Below are 16,391 nucleotides of genomic sequence, written 5' to 3'. Positions count from 1 at the left end.
AGGCCGAAGCATTTGTATCAAGCAACAGCAAAACTCATGCTTTGCAACCCACATAATTGAGCAATTATGGCTGGTTCCTTTTGCAAACAAACTCATGCTTTTCAATCCGCAAAATTGAGCAATTATGACTGGTTCCTTTTGCAAATACACTCGGGTTGATTCATTGGAAAGTCAACTTATCATTACAAAATTGCACTGTTATGGGGAATTTATCTTATACATAGTACAGTCTACATGTTTTGAGATATTGATTGTAGTAATTCTTGTGGTAACAATTGTTTTTTCAAGCTTCAAAATCGATTGATGAGACAACTTAGGTTGGATCTTAACTTGTGTCAACCTCAGAATTACAGCAGCAATCGCAGCCACAATCATCGCACCACCACCATGATAAAAAAAACACACGCACAGATTCTCTCTATCAGGGCTTAACAAGTTCAAAATGAAATTAAATAAACAATAATCTATGATGCTATTATAGAAACCACCGAGTTTTATCCCCAGGTGAATAAAAAAACAAGAACTTTCCAATCCGTTGTGCTCGATTGGCAAGAATAACTGATTTATGTTGGTTCATATGAATCTAAAATATAGAAACTTTCGGCCGGGATACGACTGATATGCCAGATAGATTATCCTTGTCTAGGCTCCAAACTTGGGGACTTTAGCAGTTGAGATTTGAGCAAGGAAGTGCTCTGCTACAAAACGTCGTTGGATTTTCCCAGTAGCAGTTTTTGGTAGAGAATCGGTTAGAAAAACCTTTTTGGGGACTTTGAAGGCTGCAAGATTTTTCTTGCAAAACCTCAGTACCTCTGCCTCGTCAATGTCTGATCCTTCTCTTGGAATGATTGCACAATTAATCTGTTGGCGAAAGAAATACATTATCAAAACTATGTTAGCATTTTCTTTAGCAAACCAACAATGGGAACATGCTTGCATTCTATGTGCTTGTGAATCTTTGCTCAAACATGCCCCTATGCCTAAGGTGCACAGAGTGGCTAAATGGGGAAGTTCAAGTGGCAGATATAAGAGAAGAGAACCACTGTTTCAACTCATCTAGGCACAATAAAGTAGGAAAAGGTTTTTCATACATAGGATATATACACCTCATTACTACCTTTTACAACATGTTGGGTAACGTATCTTCACCGACTCATGTATATTTAAAGGCATTTTATAGTACTCATGAATCTTTTTAATTTGTATTTCTAGGTGTGGTTTATGCATATCTATTATATATAACTGCAGAAGACAATTCCACAATTCCCTCAGTTTAAAACAAGTGTACAGTTTAAAAAAAAAAAAAAAACTCCAAATATTACAGTTAACACTTTCTTATAATTCAACTAACACTTTCTGATATCTCCAGTTAACATATCTAAAGTTCAAATCTCTCCTCTCCATCTATCAAATTATCAAAAAAAAATATGTAATAGTGGAAGAACCATTAACCATACCTCATACTTCTAGTGATTTAAGAAATCTTATAATTCTGAACAAATACCTTTCATTCTAATAACACCTCCACCTCAGTCTATGGTAGTTCAACAATTGGGGTTTTTGTCCCTAGTAATTGAGAAAATTTACTGTATCCCAGTGGTATATCACTTTGGAGCACCATGGTTCACAATCCTTTAAAAAGTTTGATGTTATGAAAATTCTAAATATTTCTCAAATTTGACTTAGATAAAAGTGTAGAAGGCATGAGCCGCGTGACTAAAGTGCACTACTTTAGCAAGGAGGAGGCTGAACATGGGTGATAAATAGGCTGCTAATTCTTGATAATGAACCATAGCAAACTCAAGATTGTCATTTCAAAACCACCAAAATTTAAATTAAAAAAAAAAAAAAAAAAAAAAAAAAAAAAAAAAAAAAAAAACTAAGATATGTAGGAGCAAGCATTCCATGGGGCAGAGCTCCTTGTGGCAAATTCGTTGGTGTAAAATTGAAGAAAAGATTGCCACAACTATAACCTAAGATCTCAGCATGTGATGGATCTTGTGAGTAATTGTGCACCAAACACTTTATTTTCTCAATAAAAATAAAAGCCTTTTCTAGCCTATTATTATTATTATTATCATCATATAGGACATATGTGGTCATAAAGAGCTTACGAATTTACATGAATCCAGAAACATACAAACAAATTTTTTAGATTTAGTTCTTTCTGGTATAGGTTTGCATCAAGCTGGGGCCATTTCACCAAACAGTGCCAATATTACATCTCACTGTCTGTGACAAGGCTTATTATGGTTTCGTGGGTTCACGGGATTTGGTTGGAATGTTCAATATAATAACTACCAAAAAAGATTATTAATAAAGTTATTATCAATTTTACTTAGTAAATATGATTAGTTTCACTTTAACAATATGATAAATAAGAGTTTGAATTATAATTTTGTAACAAGTGACACCTTAGTTTATAATATTTGTATAGTAATAAGTATCTCTAACATCGCTCTAAATTGCTTTCAAAAAAAAAAAAAAAACATCGCTCTAAATAAAATCGAAATGAAATTATTCTTACCTCTTCACCGTATTTGTCATCAGGGACTCCGAAAGCAACTGCTTGAGCAATCTCAGGATGGGACAAAAGGACTGCATCCACCTCAATTGGTGAAATTTTCTCCCCTGAAAAGTTTTAACTTGAATAAGAGGTGTTGAAATAATGATATTAGAATATTCTAAAGACAATTCAGGAAGTTGAAACAGGTTATTTGTTTTCAAATTTAACGAACTTGTGGTGTGGTTTGCTTTTGTACGTCTTGTGCAATTATACAATATGTCTTTGTCAAGCATGACACTAATATTGTCTCTAATAATAGCATTAAGTTGGCCAATTTAAAATGATAGGACCAGAATTTTTTAGGCCTAATTCATCTGCAATTTGTTTTGTTAGGCCTAATTTTATGTGCATATGAAAAACATTGCAGTTTTGCTACCCAAATAAAAATAAATAAATAAAATTGTAACAAGGCTTTTAGTGAACATTTGAAGAAGATTTATTCAAAATCTAACTCTTCTTGATTGTATAATTTTCTCCTTCCACATACACTAAACCAGATAATATGTCAAACAAAAATAAATAAGGGACACACAAGTTGGCCAGTCTATCTCAAAAACAATTTGCAAGGCGGCCGAAAAGTGGTCAATAAAAACAACATAGGGTTGGTAAACCAAAAAAGAGCCCAGCTTCACAAGAACTACCATTGAAGCCACAAAAAGGGAGACAAAAATGACTTTGATAACCATGACCTTTTCAAATTCCCAAAAGTGGCCCATGACAAAATGACTTTGATAACCATGTAAATAACATAAAATGAACATGTTACATAGTTCAACAAGTAATTTAAATTCCCATAAAAAAAAAAAAAAAAAAAACATGTAATTTAAATCACAATCATATTCCCAAAAATAAAAATTTTTCTTACCTCCACGATTGATGAGCTCCTTGATCCGACCAACTAGGTGCAAATACCCATCCGAATCAAAATACCCGAGATCACCCGTATGAAACCACCCAAATTGATAAGCAGCCTTATTAGCCTCAGGATTATTTTTATAACCCTTTGTCACATTTGGTCCCCTAATACACACCTCCCCATTAATTTGAGGCTCTTGAACCAAACCATTCTCATCCAATATCACCATTTCTTGACCCACGGGTTTCCCTACCGACCCAGGTTTATGCGGGCCATCTTCGGGTAATGGGTTCGACGCCATGAGATGGGCCGCCTCAGTCATTGCATAGGCCTCCAATACCGGGGCCTCGAACGCCTCCTCGAGTCGGGCCATAATGGCAGGTGCAAGCGACGCGCTACAGCTTCGAATGAATCGGAGCTTTGGGTAAACGGGTTCCGGGTTACCCAAGTGGCGATCCAATATAATTTGGTGGATAGTAGGAACTGCAGTGTACCACGTGGCATTATAGTTGAGCATGTCTGACCAAAATGTTGAAGCTGAGAATCTACCAGCAGCTGGGAGAGCCACAGCGGCTCCAGCTCCGAGTGAACTCAGTAACCCGGCCAATAACCCGTGAACATGAAACAGTGGGAGGACTATCACTGTTGAGTCTGACTCAGTGAGTTTGTACACCGATTTGATGTTTTGCACTGAGGCAGCTAAGTTGAGCTGAGTTAAAGGGACACCCTTTGGTCGGCTCGTGGTGCCTGAGGTGTGGAGGAAGAGTGACACGTCAGTGGGCTCATTGGTGAGTTTGGTAACCGAGTTGGGGTTTGATTCGGACTGAGTTGGTGATAGAGTCAGCTCCGCGTTGGCTTCAGAGAGTGTGGCTGTGGTGTGTGGGATTTTGAGCTTTGAAGCCGCGGCTTGAGCTGAGGCATTTCCTTCTTTTGAGGTTAATAAGAGCTTGGACTCCGAGTCCCCTAAGTAGAACTCAAACTCCTCTGATGTGTAGGCTTGGTTGAGTGGTGCAGCCGTGGCTCTGGCTCGAATTACAGCCAAAAACATTATAACAAACTGTAATCACAAATAAATAAATAAATCATTCTCTAAATATATATATATATATATATAAATATTTTTTTTTTTACACTTTTTAAGCACCTCATGAAATACCATTTTTCTTCTCAAAAAAGAAAAGAAAAAAAAGAATACTATTGTTATTGAAAAATATAAATATAACAAAATCAGGACCTAATTAATTAGTGTCTAAGTGCATTGGTTAAAATTGGATTTTTTTATTATAATCTGCATAACATTAATTTAAAAGGTTTTGTTTATTTGTTTATACTACGTACTTCCCAATAAAGTAAAATCCGTTCAATTCCATGAAAATAAAAATTAATTAATTTTTTAAGAAACCAATTTTAATTTGATAGCCAGAAGAAACTCTTTGAAACATGGGTCGTTTTCAAAAGAAACGTATCAAAATGCATTATTTTGCGTTTTTAATTATAGTGGTACACAAAATAACTCAAGAACGGATCGACGTGCTCGATTTTAAAAAGTTTCTAACCAAAAAAAAAAAAAAAACTGTTTTGAAAAACAAGAAAAGCACAATCTTAAAAAAACAGCAACAACTTATAACACTTTTCAATATGGGTTCTCTCAAAGCCGAAGATGTTGCCAAAATTTAACGTAACAACTTATCACATACCTCTTGTTTTTATTGTGCTGTGCATAGGATTCTCCGAAAACTTCGAAAAACCCAGGTCTTTATTTATTTTTTGTATCGAACAACCAAACACGTAAAAAAAGGAAAACAAATAGCGATAAGTATTAGAAAGAACGGAAAACCTCGACGGTGTTTGGGAAGACAAGGGCCACGACATCGCCGACGTGAACACCGGCGGAGACAAGGCGAGAGGCGGCAGTTTCAACGAGTTCATGAAGCCGAGCGTACGTCAAGTCGAATTTGCCGGAGACTGAGATTGCTCGCAGTGATGGGAATTCTCCGGCGATACTTGTCAGCAATCCGGTGAGCGTTTGATTCTCCATCTCAGAGAGAGAGAGAGAGAGATTGGTTTTGTGTGCTAGTATTACAGAATACAGAGAGATCGATATATTTTTTGACTATTTGACAGAGAGGTAAATAGCTCAGAGTATACGCGGAAATATACCTACATTACATATTTATATATGGTGAGTATATATATAGGAGAGAGTTTGATTGGTCCAGGTATTACTTTGGGGACGTTAGCCACGTGTCATGATCATGGAGGTTGGGTTTGTGAGAGTGAGACTGTATCCTCTGTGATGCACTTATTTGGGATTCTTAGTGGTAGGCTCAAGCTCAAATTTATTAGTCAAGAATAAGGTTAAATAATAATAATAATAATAAAATAGAACAAAGGAGGAAGAATAAGGTTCGATTACATAGCCAGTGATATGATAGTTTGAAATTTGAATTTTAATACCGACAATGCTTAAAATACTCAAGAAAACCTTTGTAGCCCTCTTTCTTTTTCTTTTTTATTTTTATTTTTCTTTTTTATTTTTTAATAATTTCAACATATGGCATCCTTTTAATGATTGATCTTTTAACATCAAATCAAAATACCAATTAATTTTTGGTATAGGCGGAAATTGAACTTCAAGTCTCTTGCTTGACTACAATAGATTTTACCAATTTAGCTAATTGGAAGTTAGAATCTACCTTTGTAGTCGAACCAATCCTTTCTAGGTATTTGATGTTAGCCTGACTCAATCATATCAAATTATTTTTATTTATTTATATATACAAGATACAAATTCTACTATAGTTTAATTTAAGTATATATGTGTGAAATTTTTTCTTGTAGACTTAAATGTCGGCCATTGCCATATCAAATTCTAATAAGTGAGTCTCTCAAAAAAAAAAAAAAAAATTCTAATAAGTGAGATGTCAACAAAAAAATAACTACTCCACTGACAAATGAAAGCATTTATTAGTGGGTAGTTATTTTTGCACACATGTTTTTCGTTTATTGAATTTTGATATGAATGACGTGGTATTATTTAATAAAAAATATTTTTTCCTAGTTTCTATTATTTACAATAGAGACTTGCCTTTTGATTTTCCACAAAAAAAAAAATCTCCCAATTAACCGGACATACAACATATGCCATATATTTGACTTTAAGTGTGTATTTGGGTTAGGATGAAAAATGAAAATTATTTCACTATTTAGCTTATTTTTACTACTATTCATAGGCTCCATTACACTTTTGGCATTATTTATGGGCCCCACTGTATTATTTCAATTAATTTTTACTTTTATCTATAGTACTTTCATTAATAATTTTTCAGTTTCAACAAAATAAGCGGTATCCAAACACACCATAAATGTCAAATGTCTAACATAATAAAGATTAGAAGAAATTAGAGGATTTAGTCAAGGAGATTTTATCCCAAACTTCATATCATTCGTTGTAACCACTGAATTAAAACAACAAAAATAATAAACTTGATATAAAACAAATTTACATTATCTACTTTAATTGGCTGTAAATTTAGTTGTTTATTTGTAATGGTAGTAAGTATGTGATACTCATTAAATTAGCACTTTGCCTAAAATTTACTTGAAGTAAATTTTTGTGATATTTTTGTGCTATTTCAGAGAGAGAGAGAGAGAGAGAGAGAGATTAATGATTTATAACCATATATAATCGTCCCACTTGCCAAAAAGTCAATACATGAATCTATAACGAAAAAGTTTAGATCAATATTGTAAGGACTCAATTTGTAACGACCCAAAATGATATTGGGTTCGCACGTAAAAAGGCCCAAATAATATTACTTATAGAGCGTGGATTTGAAAGGCTAGGCCTTGGTCACCGGATGGGGGTTAGTTGTGGTGTTCATACAGAATTAAACCGTGTTCGCTCGAGGAGTCTTTCTCCTTGAGGTGGTCTAGGAGGCTCTGGTTCTTGGCCTTTTTTCCCAGTCTCCTTTTTTGGCGCATCAACCTCCACATTATATAGCCCTTCTTGGTTGATCTTAACCCTCCACTTGTTGATCAGGCAGGTGCCTATTTCAATACCCGTCCCATCAACTGCCTCCCCTTACTTTTTGTTAGTTACGATGACCGAAGTCACCCTGTTCAGACGTCTTTTCTCATTAATATGGTTAGGACGTTGGCGGGCGCATTTAATGCGGAGGGGACGTATTTACCTTGAACCAGCTTCGCACCGTACCCCCACGTGGGTCCCATTCTACTCGCCTTTTCTTCAGGGGGCTTTTTGGGGGTAGCCTTCAACGAGATGTTGCTCTTCCCTTTGAAGTCTTGGAATGCCGAGGACAGGGTCATCCTCGGCTGTGCCCTCGGCATTTCGGCCTTTCCCTATTCGTCCTCGGCAAATAACCTCCTCAGCACGGGCCCTGGGCCCTAGTAGAGCGTGGGCCGGATCATAAGTTCTCTGGCCCCACAAATATTAATGATTTTGTTTTCTTGACTATTATATGCTTAAACTCTAGGATTGAAAAATATTTACTTTCTTTTGCTTTTCTTTATCTTTTACCAGTTATTTTACTAATTTAGTTATAAATTTTAAAAATAAAAGATGGAGAGTCTATACTTTGTATGTTTGATGAGTAAAATAGATTGCGGAGTAATTTTGATAAAATTAAATTTAAGGTATTATTTTCGTGGCAAATTAATTTGCAGAGTAATTTTTTTCTCTCACAATCGTAGTCATCAATTCATCATTTGTTTCTCCAAAGCCATATATATTATTTTGTTCTTAAGAGTTTTAATTTTGTCTTTTTTGGTTTGGAATTAGGTGGTAGATAGGATATGAAACGTAAATTTTGTTTATACATGATTATTTAGGGCCATAATGAAGAGACTTCTATTATTTAGTCTTGAATCTTTATTTAATTCTAATTATTAAATGATGATTTAAAAAAAAAATCTTTTTGGTCTCAAAGATGAAATTTTAATTCTAACCCTTATTATAACTGATATATCTATTAAAATTAAAAAATATATATATATAATTGAATAATATAATCATCATGAAAAAATCTATTTGTCAAGAGTTTTATAATTATAATTCAACCCACTCGGGTAATTCTAGCGTACCCCCCCTTTTTTTTTTGGGGTACGGTAACCACTAGTAGGCAACCTGCTATACCAGGTTACCAAAACATCACATTTGATGGTATCATTATCACATTGTGTAGTACTAATATCACATATAACTGTATTTTTGACACATTCGGTAGTTCCCTTATTTTTTCTCACATTTGATGGTACCATCCTCATATTGTGCAGTACCAACATCACATGTGATTGTACTTTTGTCACATTCGGTGGTTCCTTTATTTTTTTCTCACATTTAATGGTACCATTCTCACATTGCGCAGTACCAACATCACATGTGATTGTACTTTTGTCACATTTAGTGGTTCATTTTTTTTTTCTCACATTTGATGGTACCATTCTCACATTGTGCAGTACCAACATCACATGTGACTGTATTTTTGTCACATTCGGTAGTTTCCTTATTTTTTTTCTCACATTTGATGGTACCATCTTCACATTGCGCAGTACTAACATCACATGTGACTGTATTTTTGTCACATTCGGTGGTTCCTTTATTTTCTCTCACATTTGATAGTACAATCCTCACATTGTGCAGTACTAACATCACATGTGACTGTATTTTTGTCACATTCAGTGGTTCATTTATTTTTTTCTCACATTTGATGGTACTATCCTCACATTGCGCAGTACCAACATCACTTATGACTACACTTTAGTCACATTCGATGGTTCCCTTATTTTTTTTTTCACATTTTATGGTATCATCTTCACATTATGTAGTACGAAGATCATATGTGACTGTATTTTTGTCACATTCGGTAATTCATTTATTTTTTTTCTCACATTTGATGATACTATCCTCACATTGTGCAGTACCAACATCACATGTGGCTGTACTTTTGTCACATTCGATGGTTCCCATATTTTTTTCTCACATTTTATGGTACCATCCTTACATTACGTAGTACCAATATTACATATGATTGTACTTTTGTCATATTTGGTGATTTCCTTATTTTTTTTCTCACATTTTATGATATCATCCTCACATTGCGCAATATCAACATCATATGTGACTGTACTTTTGTCACATTCGGTGGTTCTCTTATTTTTTCTCACATTTTATGATACCAGTCTCACATTGCGCAGTACCAACATTACATGTGACTGTACTTTTGTCGCATTCGATGGTTCCTTTATTTTTTTTTCACATTTTATGGTACCATCCTCATATTGAGCAGTACTAACATCATATGTAACTGTACTTTTGTCACATTTAATAATTTCCTTATTTTTTTCTTACATTTAATGGTACTATCTTCACATTATGTAGCACCTACATCACATGTCACTGCACTTTTATCACATTCCCTGATTGCCTTATTTTCTCTCACATTTAATGGTACTATCTTTACATTGAGTAGTACCACCGTGCTGCACTTTCCTATAATAAAAAATGGATTCACATCCCATAGGTATTGCAATACCCCACAAATCTCAGCCATCTATTTAATTTAAAGACTCATTTACTTGAAACCTCATCATACCAGGCTGGCAATCCGTGTGCTCGGCTCTTTGCCAATTCAATTTGCTCTCTCCTCACTGCTTCTTGCCTAAGCTTCTCATCAGATCCAAAAAAATTCAAAATATTTGTATCTTCCACCAAACCTTTGTCTATGGCTGAATCTCCATGGCTATAGCTAGCAGCCACCAAATCCCTCACCACAACCGGTGATGCTTGCCGCTATGGCATTCGCCTCGTCTCACTATTTCTCTCTCTCTCTCTCTCTCTCTCTCTCACATCTGGGTTTCTCTGTTTTCTCCTTCTCTCAAGCCCAGCCGTGGTCGAGCTTCTGCTTCCACTCACACCTATCGCCGTTGGTGGTGCTTCTCATCGACGTCACAACCACTGGTGGCCGCTGGTCCAGCTCTCTTATTCTTTATTTTCATTCTCTTTTATTTTTTTTCAATTTTTTTTTTGCCTTTTAGACAAGACTGAAACCCCTTTGACACTCATTTTCTCACATTTGGTAGTTCCCTTACTTTTTTTTTTTTCACATTTGACGATTCCATCCTCACATTGTGTGGTTCCAACATCACATGTGGCAGTTCTTTTGTCACATTGGGTGGTTCCCTTATTTTTTTTCTCACATTTGACGGTTCCATCCTCACATTGTGCAGTTCCAACATCACATGTGACTTTTTTTCTCACATTTGATGGTTCCTTTACTTTTTTTATTCACATTTGACGGTTTCATCCTCACATTGTGTGATTCTAATATCACATGTGACAGTTCTTTTGTCACATTGGATGGTTTCCTTACTTTTTTCTCACACTTGACGGTTCCATCTTCACATTTTGCAGTTCCAACATCACATGTGACAGTTCTTTTCTCACATTTGGTAGTTCCCTTACTTTTTTCTCACATTTGATGGTTCCATCCTCACATTGTGCAGCTCCAACATTACATGTGACAGTTTTTTCTCACATTTGGTAGTTCCCTTACTTTTTTTCTCACATTTGACGGATCCATCCTCACATTGTGTGGTTCCAACATTACATGTGATAGTTCTTTTGTCACATTTTGTGGTTCCCTTACTTTTTTTCTCACATTTGACGGTTCTATCCTCACATTGTGCAGTTCCAACATCACATGTAGCAGTTCTTTTGTCACATTTGGTAGCTCCCTTACTTTTTTATCACATTTGACGGTTTCATCCTCACATGTGATATTGGAATTACACAATATAACAGTTCTTTTGTCACATTTGACAGTCTCATAATCACATTAAGCCATACCAACATTAAATATGGGCGTAGCCAACCCAAACTAACCCTACCAAATTACCTAATAATAGAAGAATATATATAACAAAAATACTCCTAAAGTCTCTAAAATTCCAAAATACCCTTAAATATACAAAAATTACCAAAACCCATTCTAACAATTAAAAATTACCAAAAGTAACCCTAAAACTCTAAAAAATTATTGGGATATCCTTAAAACCTAAAAAATGATTGCGATGACCCTAAAATCTAAAAATGACTGAAATACCCTCTAAACCTAAAAAATAATCAAAATACCCTTAGATACAAAAAAAATTACCTAAATGACCATGAAACCTAAAAAATGATTGAAATGATCTTGTAACTTAAAAAGTGATAATAATGCCCTTAAAACCTAAAAAATGACCGTAATGCACCTTAAACCTAAAAAATTACCGAAATGACCCTAAAACCTTAAAAAATTTTGAAATACTCTTGAAACCTATAAAATGACTAAAATACCTCATTAAACTTTAGAATGGCAAAAATACACCCAAAAATTTTAACAATTACCGAAATACACTTAGAACCTAAAAAATGACCGAATGACCCTAAAACCTAAAAAAATGTCCAAAATTACTCTAAAACATAAAAAAAATGATCAAAATAACCAAAAAACCTAAAACAATGACCAAAAATACCCCATAACAATTAAAAATGATCAAAATACTTTTGAAACTCTTTAAAATTACTAAAAGACCCTTAGAACCTAAAAAATAACTTAATGACATTGAAACCTAAAAAATGGCCGAAATGACCTCGTAAACTAAAAATTTACTTAAATACGCTTAGAACCTAATGACCATACTTTTGTCACATTCGGTAGTACCCTTACTTTTTTCTCACATTTGACAGTTTCATTGTTACATTAGGCAATACCAACTTCACATTTGATTATACTTTTGTTACATTTGGTGGTACCATTATTCTTTTCTCACATTTGATAGTTCTAATGTCACATTGGACAGTACCAAATCACATATGATCATACTTTTGTTATATTCAATAGTTCTATTTATTTTTTCTAAAAAAAAAAAAAATAGTTCTATTATTTTTTAGTCACATTAGGCAATACCAATTTCATATATACTTTTATTGATTCATAAGGTAATAATTAAAATGTTAACAATGAATTTTCCCAAAATAGTTACAAACTTGAAAATTAACAGAAATACCTGAAAATTAAGGATTTCAAAAAATAGTCCTAAAAATATATAAAATGACTAAAATACATTTTTAAACTTTCAAAATTAATAAAAAAAAAATCATTAAAAATGAACAAAGTAGCGCTAAAAATACCTAGAATGATTACAATACTAAATATTTTGAAAATGACCATAATAGTATCAAAACCTAAAACAATTTAGGCCTCAGTGTGTTTTCTTGAAGAACTTGAAATTGAAACTTAAAACAAATTTAAGCCTTAAAGCATGTTCTTGAAAAACTTGATATCCCAGATATGAAGGGAAAGAGTATAAAATTTAGAAGCAAATAAATTATGCATTCTAATTAAAATAGCTAATGATATTCTTGTTAGGAAATAACAAAATGAAGCAACCAAGCAAAAGCGAAAACACACCTAAGCAGCAGCAAGCTATAACTACATTTCAAAATAATTTTAGATTTCAAAGTCTACCAAAATGCAATGTTATCAATAGTTAACAATTACATTCAATTGTTTTCAGTAAACACGAGCACTCCTAGCCAACCTCACACGGGCAACATCACAAATCTAATTGTCAACTACATTGCATGTGTGCATACAACACATACATTTGTAATCATGATTCATGAATGATACAAATTCAATCTCCCTTTCAATAAAAGAGAAAATTCACTAAATTGCAGCATTTTCCAAAAAATTCAGTCATCAATTTATACAAATCACTGTCATTTGAGTGACCGAAAATAATCATGTAGTGGAATATTTCTAGCATTTTCTATTATTTTGGAAAATTGTTCATTTTCTTTTGAAAGCACTAGATTTGATGCCAACTTGTATCGCAAACGTTCCGACCAGTTCTCCTACAAAAAGTAGACACTGTTGATAAAGAAGCAATTAAAGCAAATTATGTGAAAATTGTAAAACAAGTGAATATATAATGAATTGCATGAATCTTACTAATAAATAAAAAATGATCCAAGTGGTCTTTTCGGAGGGCTAACTTGGAGAGCATCTTGCTCTTCAATGTTCTTCACTCTCCCCATACTCCTATCGCAATATAGCATGAAATAAAAACAAGGTAAGCAATAACATACATTAAAAAGTAAATAAATTTCACAGTTGAAAGATCCTAGAAATGTTTATTATTTGTCGAACAATGAGGCGGGGGGGGGGGGGGGGGGGAAGTTAACAACAAAAAAAAATTCAAGTTCCGGACAGCAATAGGAACATTCAATCAAATTAAACAAAGGAGGAACATAAGGGCAAAAGAAGAAGAAAAAATATAAAGGAGGAAGTTAATTAATAAAGCGATTCAAATATCCCTTGAATTAGAGTAACACTTAAGAAAGTGTGTCTGCTTTTTAAATTAAAGAAAAGGCCAATATGGCCCGCAGAAGCTTTCTTAAAATCTCAGTTATGAGTAGAAATATGGGTGTCTTTTTGTCCACCTCTTTAATCAAGTCTCTCAAAGACCAAGCCAGTAGCAGCCTGACCTTGGAACTCATATATTTACACGCTATGCAAATTTTCACTACAACAACACACATGGGATGGAGGGACTATGTTATGATTAGAGGTAAAGCAAGCAAAGCAGGCACCATAATAGAAATCCACAGAAGTATAGTATAGAACTACCTAGCTATAGCTTTAGCTTTAGCTTTTGACCTCCTCTCAGTCTATTGGTCTAAATTGGGATAGAAAAAGTCCTAGGATCTGGTGAGTAAAGAAGAATAAGAAGTGCAATGGTTTAAGGCGTGAGGGAATCTGTTGGTGGGGTTGTTGGCTATTTTGCCTATTTGCTTGCCTTGGGAGGTTTCAAAAATTAATGCAATTCAATCTTTGCAACTTATTATGAGAGACTCATTTCAGGATATGGAGGACAGTGATTCTAAGGCATTGAAGTTCATTCAGTAGAATGATACTGAGATGCAGGGGACAGATGAACTCAGTTCAGTGGCATGTGAAATGGTCAGATTGATTGAAACAGTAACAGTTCCAATTGTAAGGGTTGATTCAGCCGGTCTCATCAATGGATGGAATGTAAAAATCGTGCTATTTGCTTAGTAAATAGGATTGTGCTAATTTAAGTTAAAACCCTATAAAACAAGTACTTCCATAGGCTGGTGAAGAAAAGAAGAGTAAATAATATGGGCAATTTTTATTTCATACTAACACATAACAATTGTAGCACATAACTGTCATGATTTCAGTGCAAGAAGTGTGTGCATAGTTGTATGCAATAACCGGTTTGCACTAACATTTACCCAAATAACAGAATATCAAGACTCAAGCAAGCATATGGGCAATGCATTGAAGTGACTAGGAACAAGTTGCTGCAAAAGTCCTAGTGAATCGACTTAAGCCTGGTCTCAAGTTGATAATCACATCACTTCAAAGTGCTATATGGCAGTGAGGTTTTTTCTTTTATCAAGAAAAAAAAAGGGAGAGAGGTAATGTGTGCCTTGAAATTGGACATGAGCAGGTCTATGACATGAGCAACTAAATTTACCTAGTGAGACAGTCATAAAAAAAAAAAAAAAAAAAAAAAAAAAGACCTTGCCATTGGGTAAGCACTAGCATAAAAAGTAGTAGTCCGTTTCATTCTAGTTGGCCATCCAAAAATGCTATTGACTGATTCAACATGTCAATATAAAATAACATGATGTTTCTAAAAATTTCATTATTTTGATCTACAATCTCTTTAATTTTTTTTTTTTTTTTGATAAATCAGAAAATTTTATTAGCACAGACACCAGAAACAACCTGAGATGCAAATAGCAACCAAAAGTACAAAAAACCCAATTCTGTACTAGCCTAAATGCAACACAACAGCTCTCAAACTCTAAAACTCTAAAACTAGAAAACACTCAAAACAAAATTCAAAATTTGAGTCCGAGATGCTGCAACAGCTACAGAATTACAACTTAGTTGTACACCACATAGAAAAGAAATGAAATAGAAACAAAGAAATAGCAACTCTATACCCGTGTCCTCCCTAGGACATAAAAGAAAAAATTTATTTCTTTATAAAAACCCTTCCCCCTTAAATACATAGTTGTTGCCTTTTTCCTCTGCTAACCAATAAAATAAAATAAAATAAATACAAATAAAATTTCAACACCACACTAACAAGAACCCACACCCCCTGATGAGCAGAACACAAAGCCACAAGTTTTGGAAAAATTGAATCCCTAAAAAGCATTTCAACAAGCACCTTCTGTGCCACTTATATGAAAGAACAAAATTGGAACCTCACCAGCATAGAAATTTGCCAACGTTACAGTGAAATGAAATTTAAGAGCGAAATTCCAAAATTTTCTCAAAAATCAAAAAAGAAAAAGGTGCACAAAACAATGATAGAGAAATTAGGGTTTTGTTTGATTCTTACCTTAAACAAAATCAAAACGAGTTGATCCCTTAAAAAACCCTCAGCGGTGAGTAAATGAGGACGTTGATGGGATGAAGTGAAGTTGACGGACATGGGATAAGAAGCAATTTGAGGTTTTTTAAGAGAAGGAAAAAGAGGGAGCACACGAGAGAGAGAGAGAGGATATGAAGTTAAGAGAGAATCACCTGTTTTTCGTTTTTTTTTTTTTTTTTTTTGGCTTTTATATACTAACCTAGTCTCTCGGTAACAGGTTTCGCACTAAACTTAAATCAACGGTCACAATTAAAATAACACTAATTAACGGTATAGATTTGGGTGGGTACCGTACCCCCTAAAAAAAATAGGGGGTACAGTAGAATGACCCCAACCCACTCCTCCTAATGTTGCTGACAAAAACATACAAATTTAAATATTCCGATACTCAATAAAAAAATTTAAAAAGAAAATGTGATGGTGGATTGCCTAGGGGATTGCATTTTTGCTACCACTTGGGGAATGCAAACGCGTGTCTAAACGGTTTTA

General features: G+C 34.2%; 1 protein-coding gene and 1 long non-coding RNA gene across 2 annotated transcripts; both read right to left on the bottom strand.

Annotated features, from left to right (window-relative positions):
* Nucleotides 1-448: 448 nt before the first annotated feature.
* LOC126699479 (probable CoA ligase CCL9) lies at nucleotides 449-5,588 on the bottom strand. Its single transcript, XM_050397318.1, has 4 exons — nucleotides 5,260-5,588; nucleotides 3,432-4,479; nucleotides 2,528-2,631; nucleotides 449-861 (listed from the first exon to the last, which is right to left on the bottom strand). Exons 1-4 carry the CDS (start codon nucleotides 5,458-5,460, stop codon nucleotides 643-645), a joined length of 1,572 nt encoding a protein of 523 aa, XP_050253275.1. The 5' UTR covers nucleotides 5,461-5,588; the 3' UTR covers nucleotides 449-642.
* A 7,329-nt stretch (nucleotides 5,589-12,917) lies between these two features.
* Nucleotides 12,918-16,079, bottom strand: LOC126699739 (uncharacterized). Its single transcript, XR_007646876.1, has 3 exons — nucleotides 15,870-16,079; nucleotides 13,439-13,528; nucleotides 12,918-13,341 (listed from the first exon to the last, which is right to left on the bottom strand). It is a non-coding gene; the product is annotated as an uncharacterized LOC126699739 (long non-coding RNA).
* Between the last annotated feature and the right edge of the window lie 312 nt (nucleotides 16,080-16,391).

Source organism: Quercus robur, chromosome 9 (genome assembly GCF_932294415.1).
Source record: "Quercus robur chromosome 9, dhQueRobu3.1, whole genome shotgun sequence".
In the NCBI taxonomy this organism is placed as follows: Eukaryota; Viridiplantae; Streptophyta; class Magnoliopsida; order Fagales; family Fagaceae; genus Quercus; species Quercus robur.
The sequence above is the reverse complement of the archived record's forward strand: the minus strand, read 5'-3'. Positions and strand labels throughout refer to the sequence as shown.

Excerpts from the sequence above, each read along its gene's own strand:
- LOC126699479 (XM_050397318.1), bottom strand. The coding sequence starts at position 5,460 with ATGGAGAATCAAACGCTCACCGGATTGCTGACAAGTATCGCCGGAGAA. Across the intron at positions 4,480-5,259 it reads TCTTCCCAAACACCGTCGAG|TTTGTTATAATGTTTTTGGC; the intron begins GTTTTCCGTTCT and ends TTGTGATTACAG. Across the intron at positions 2,632-3,431 it reads GGAGCTCATCAATCGTGGAG|GGGAGAAAATTTCACCAATT; the intron begins GTAAGAAAAATT and ends AAAACTTTTCAG.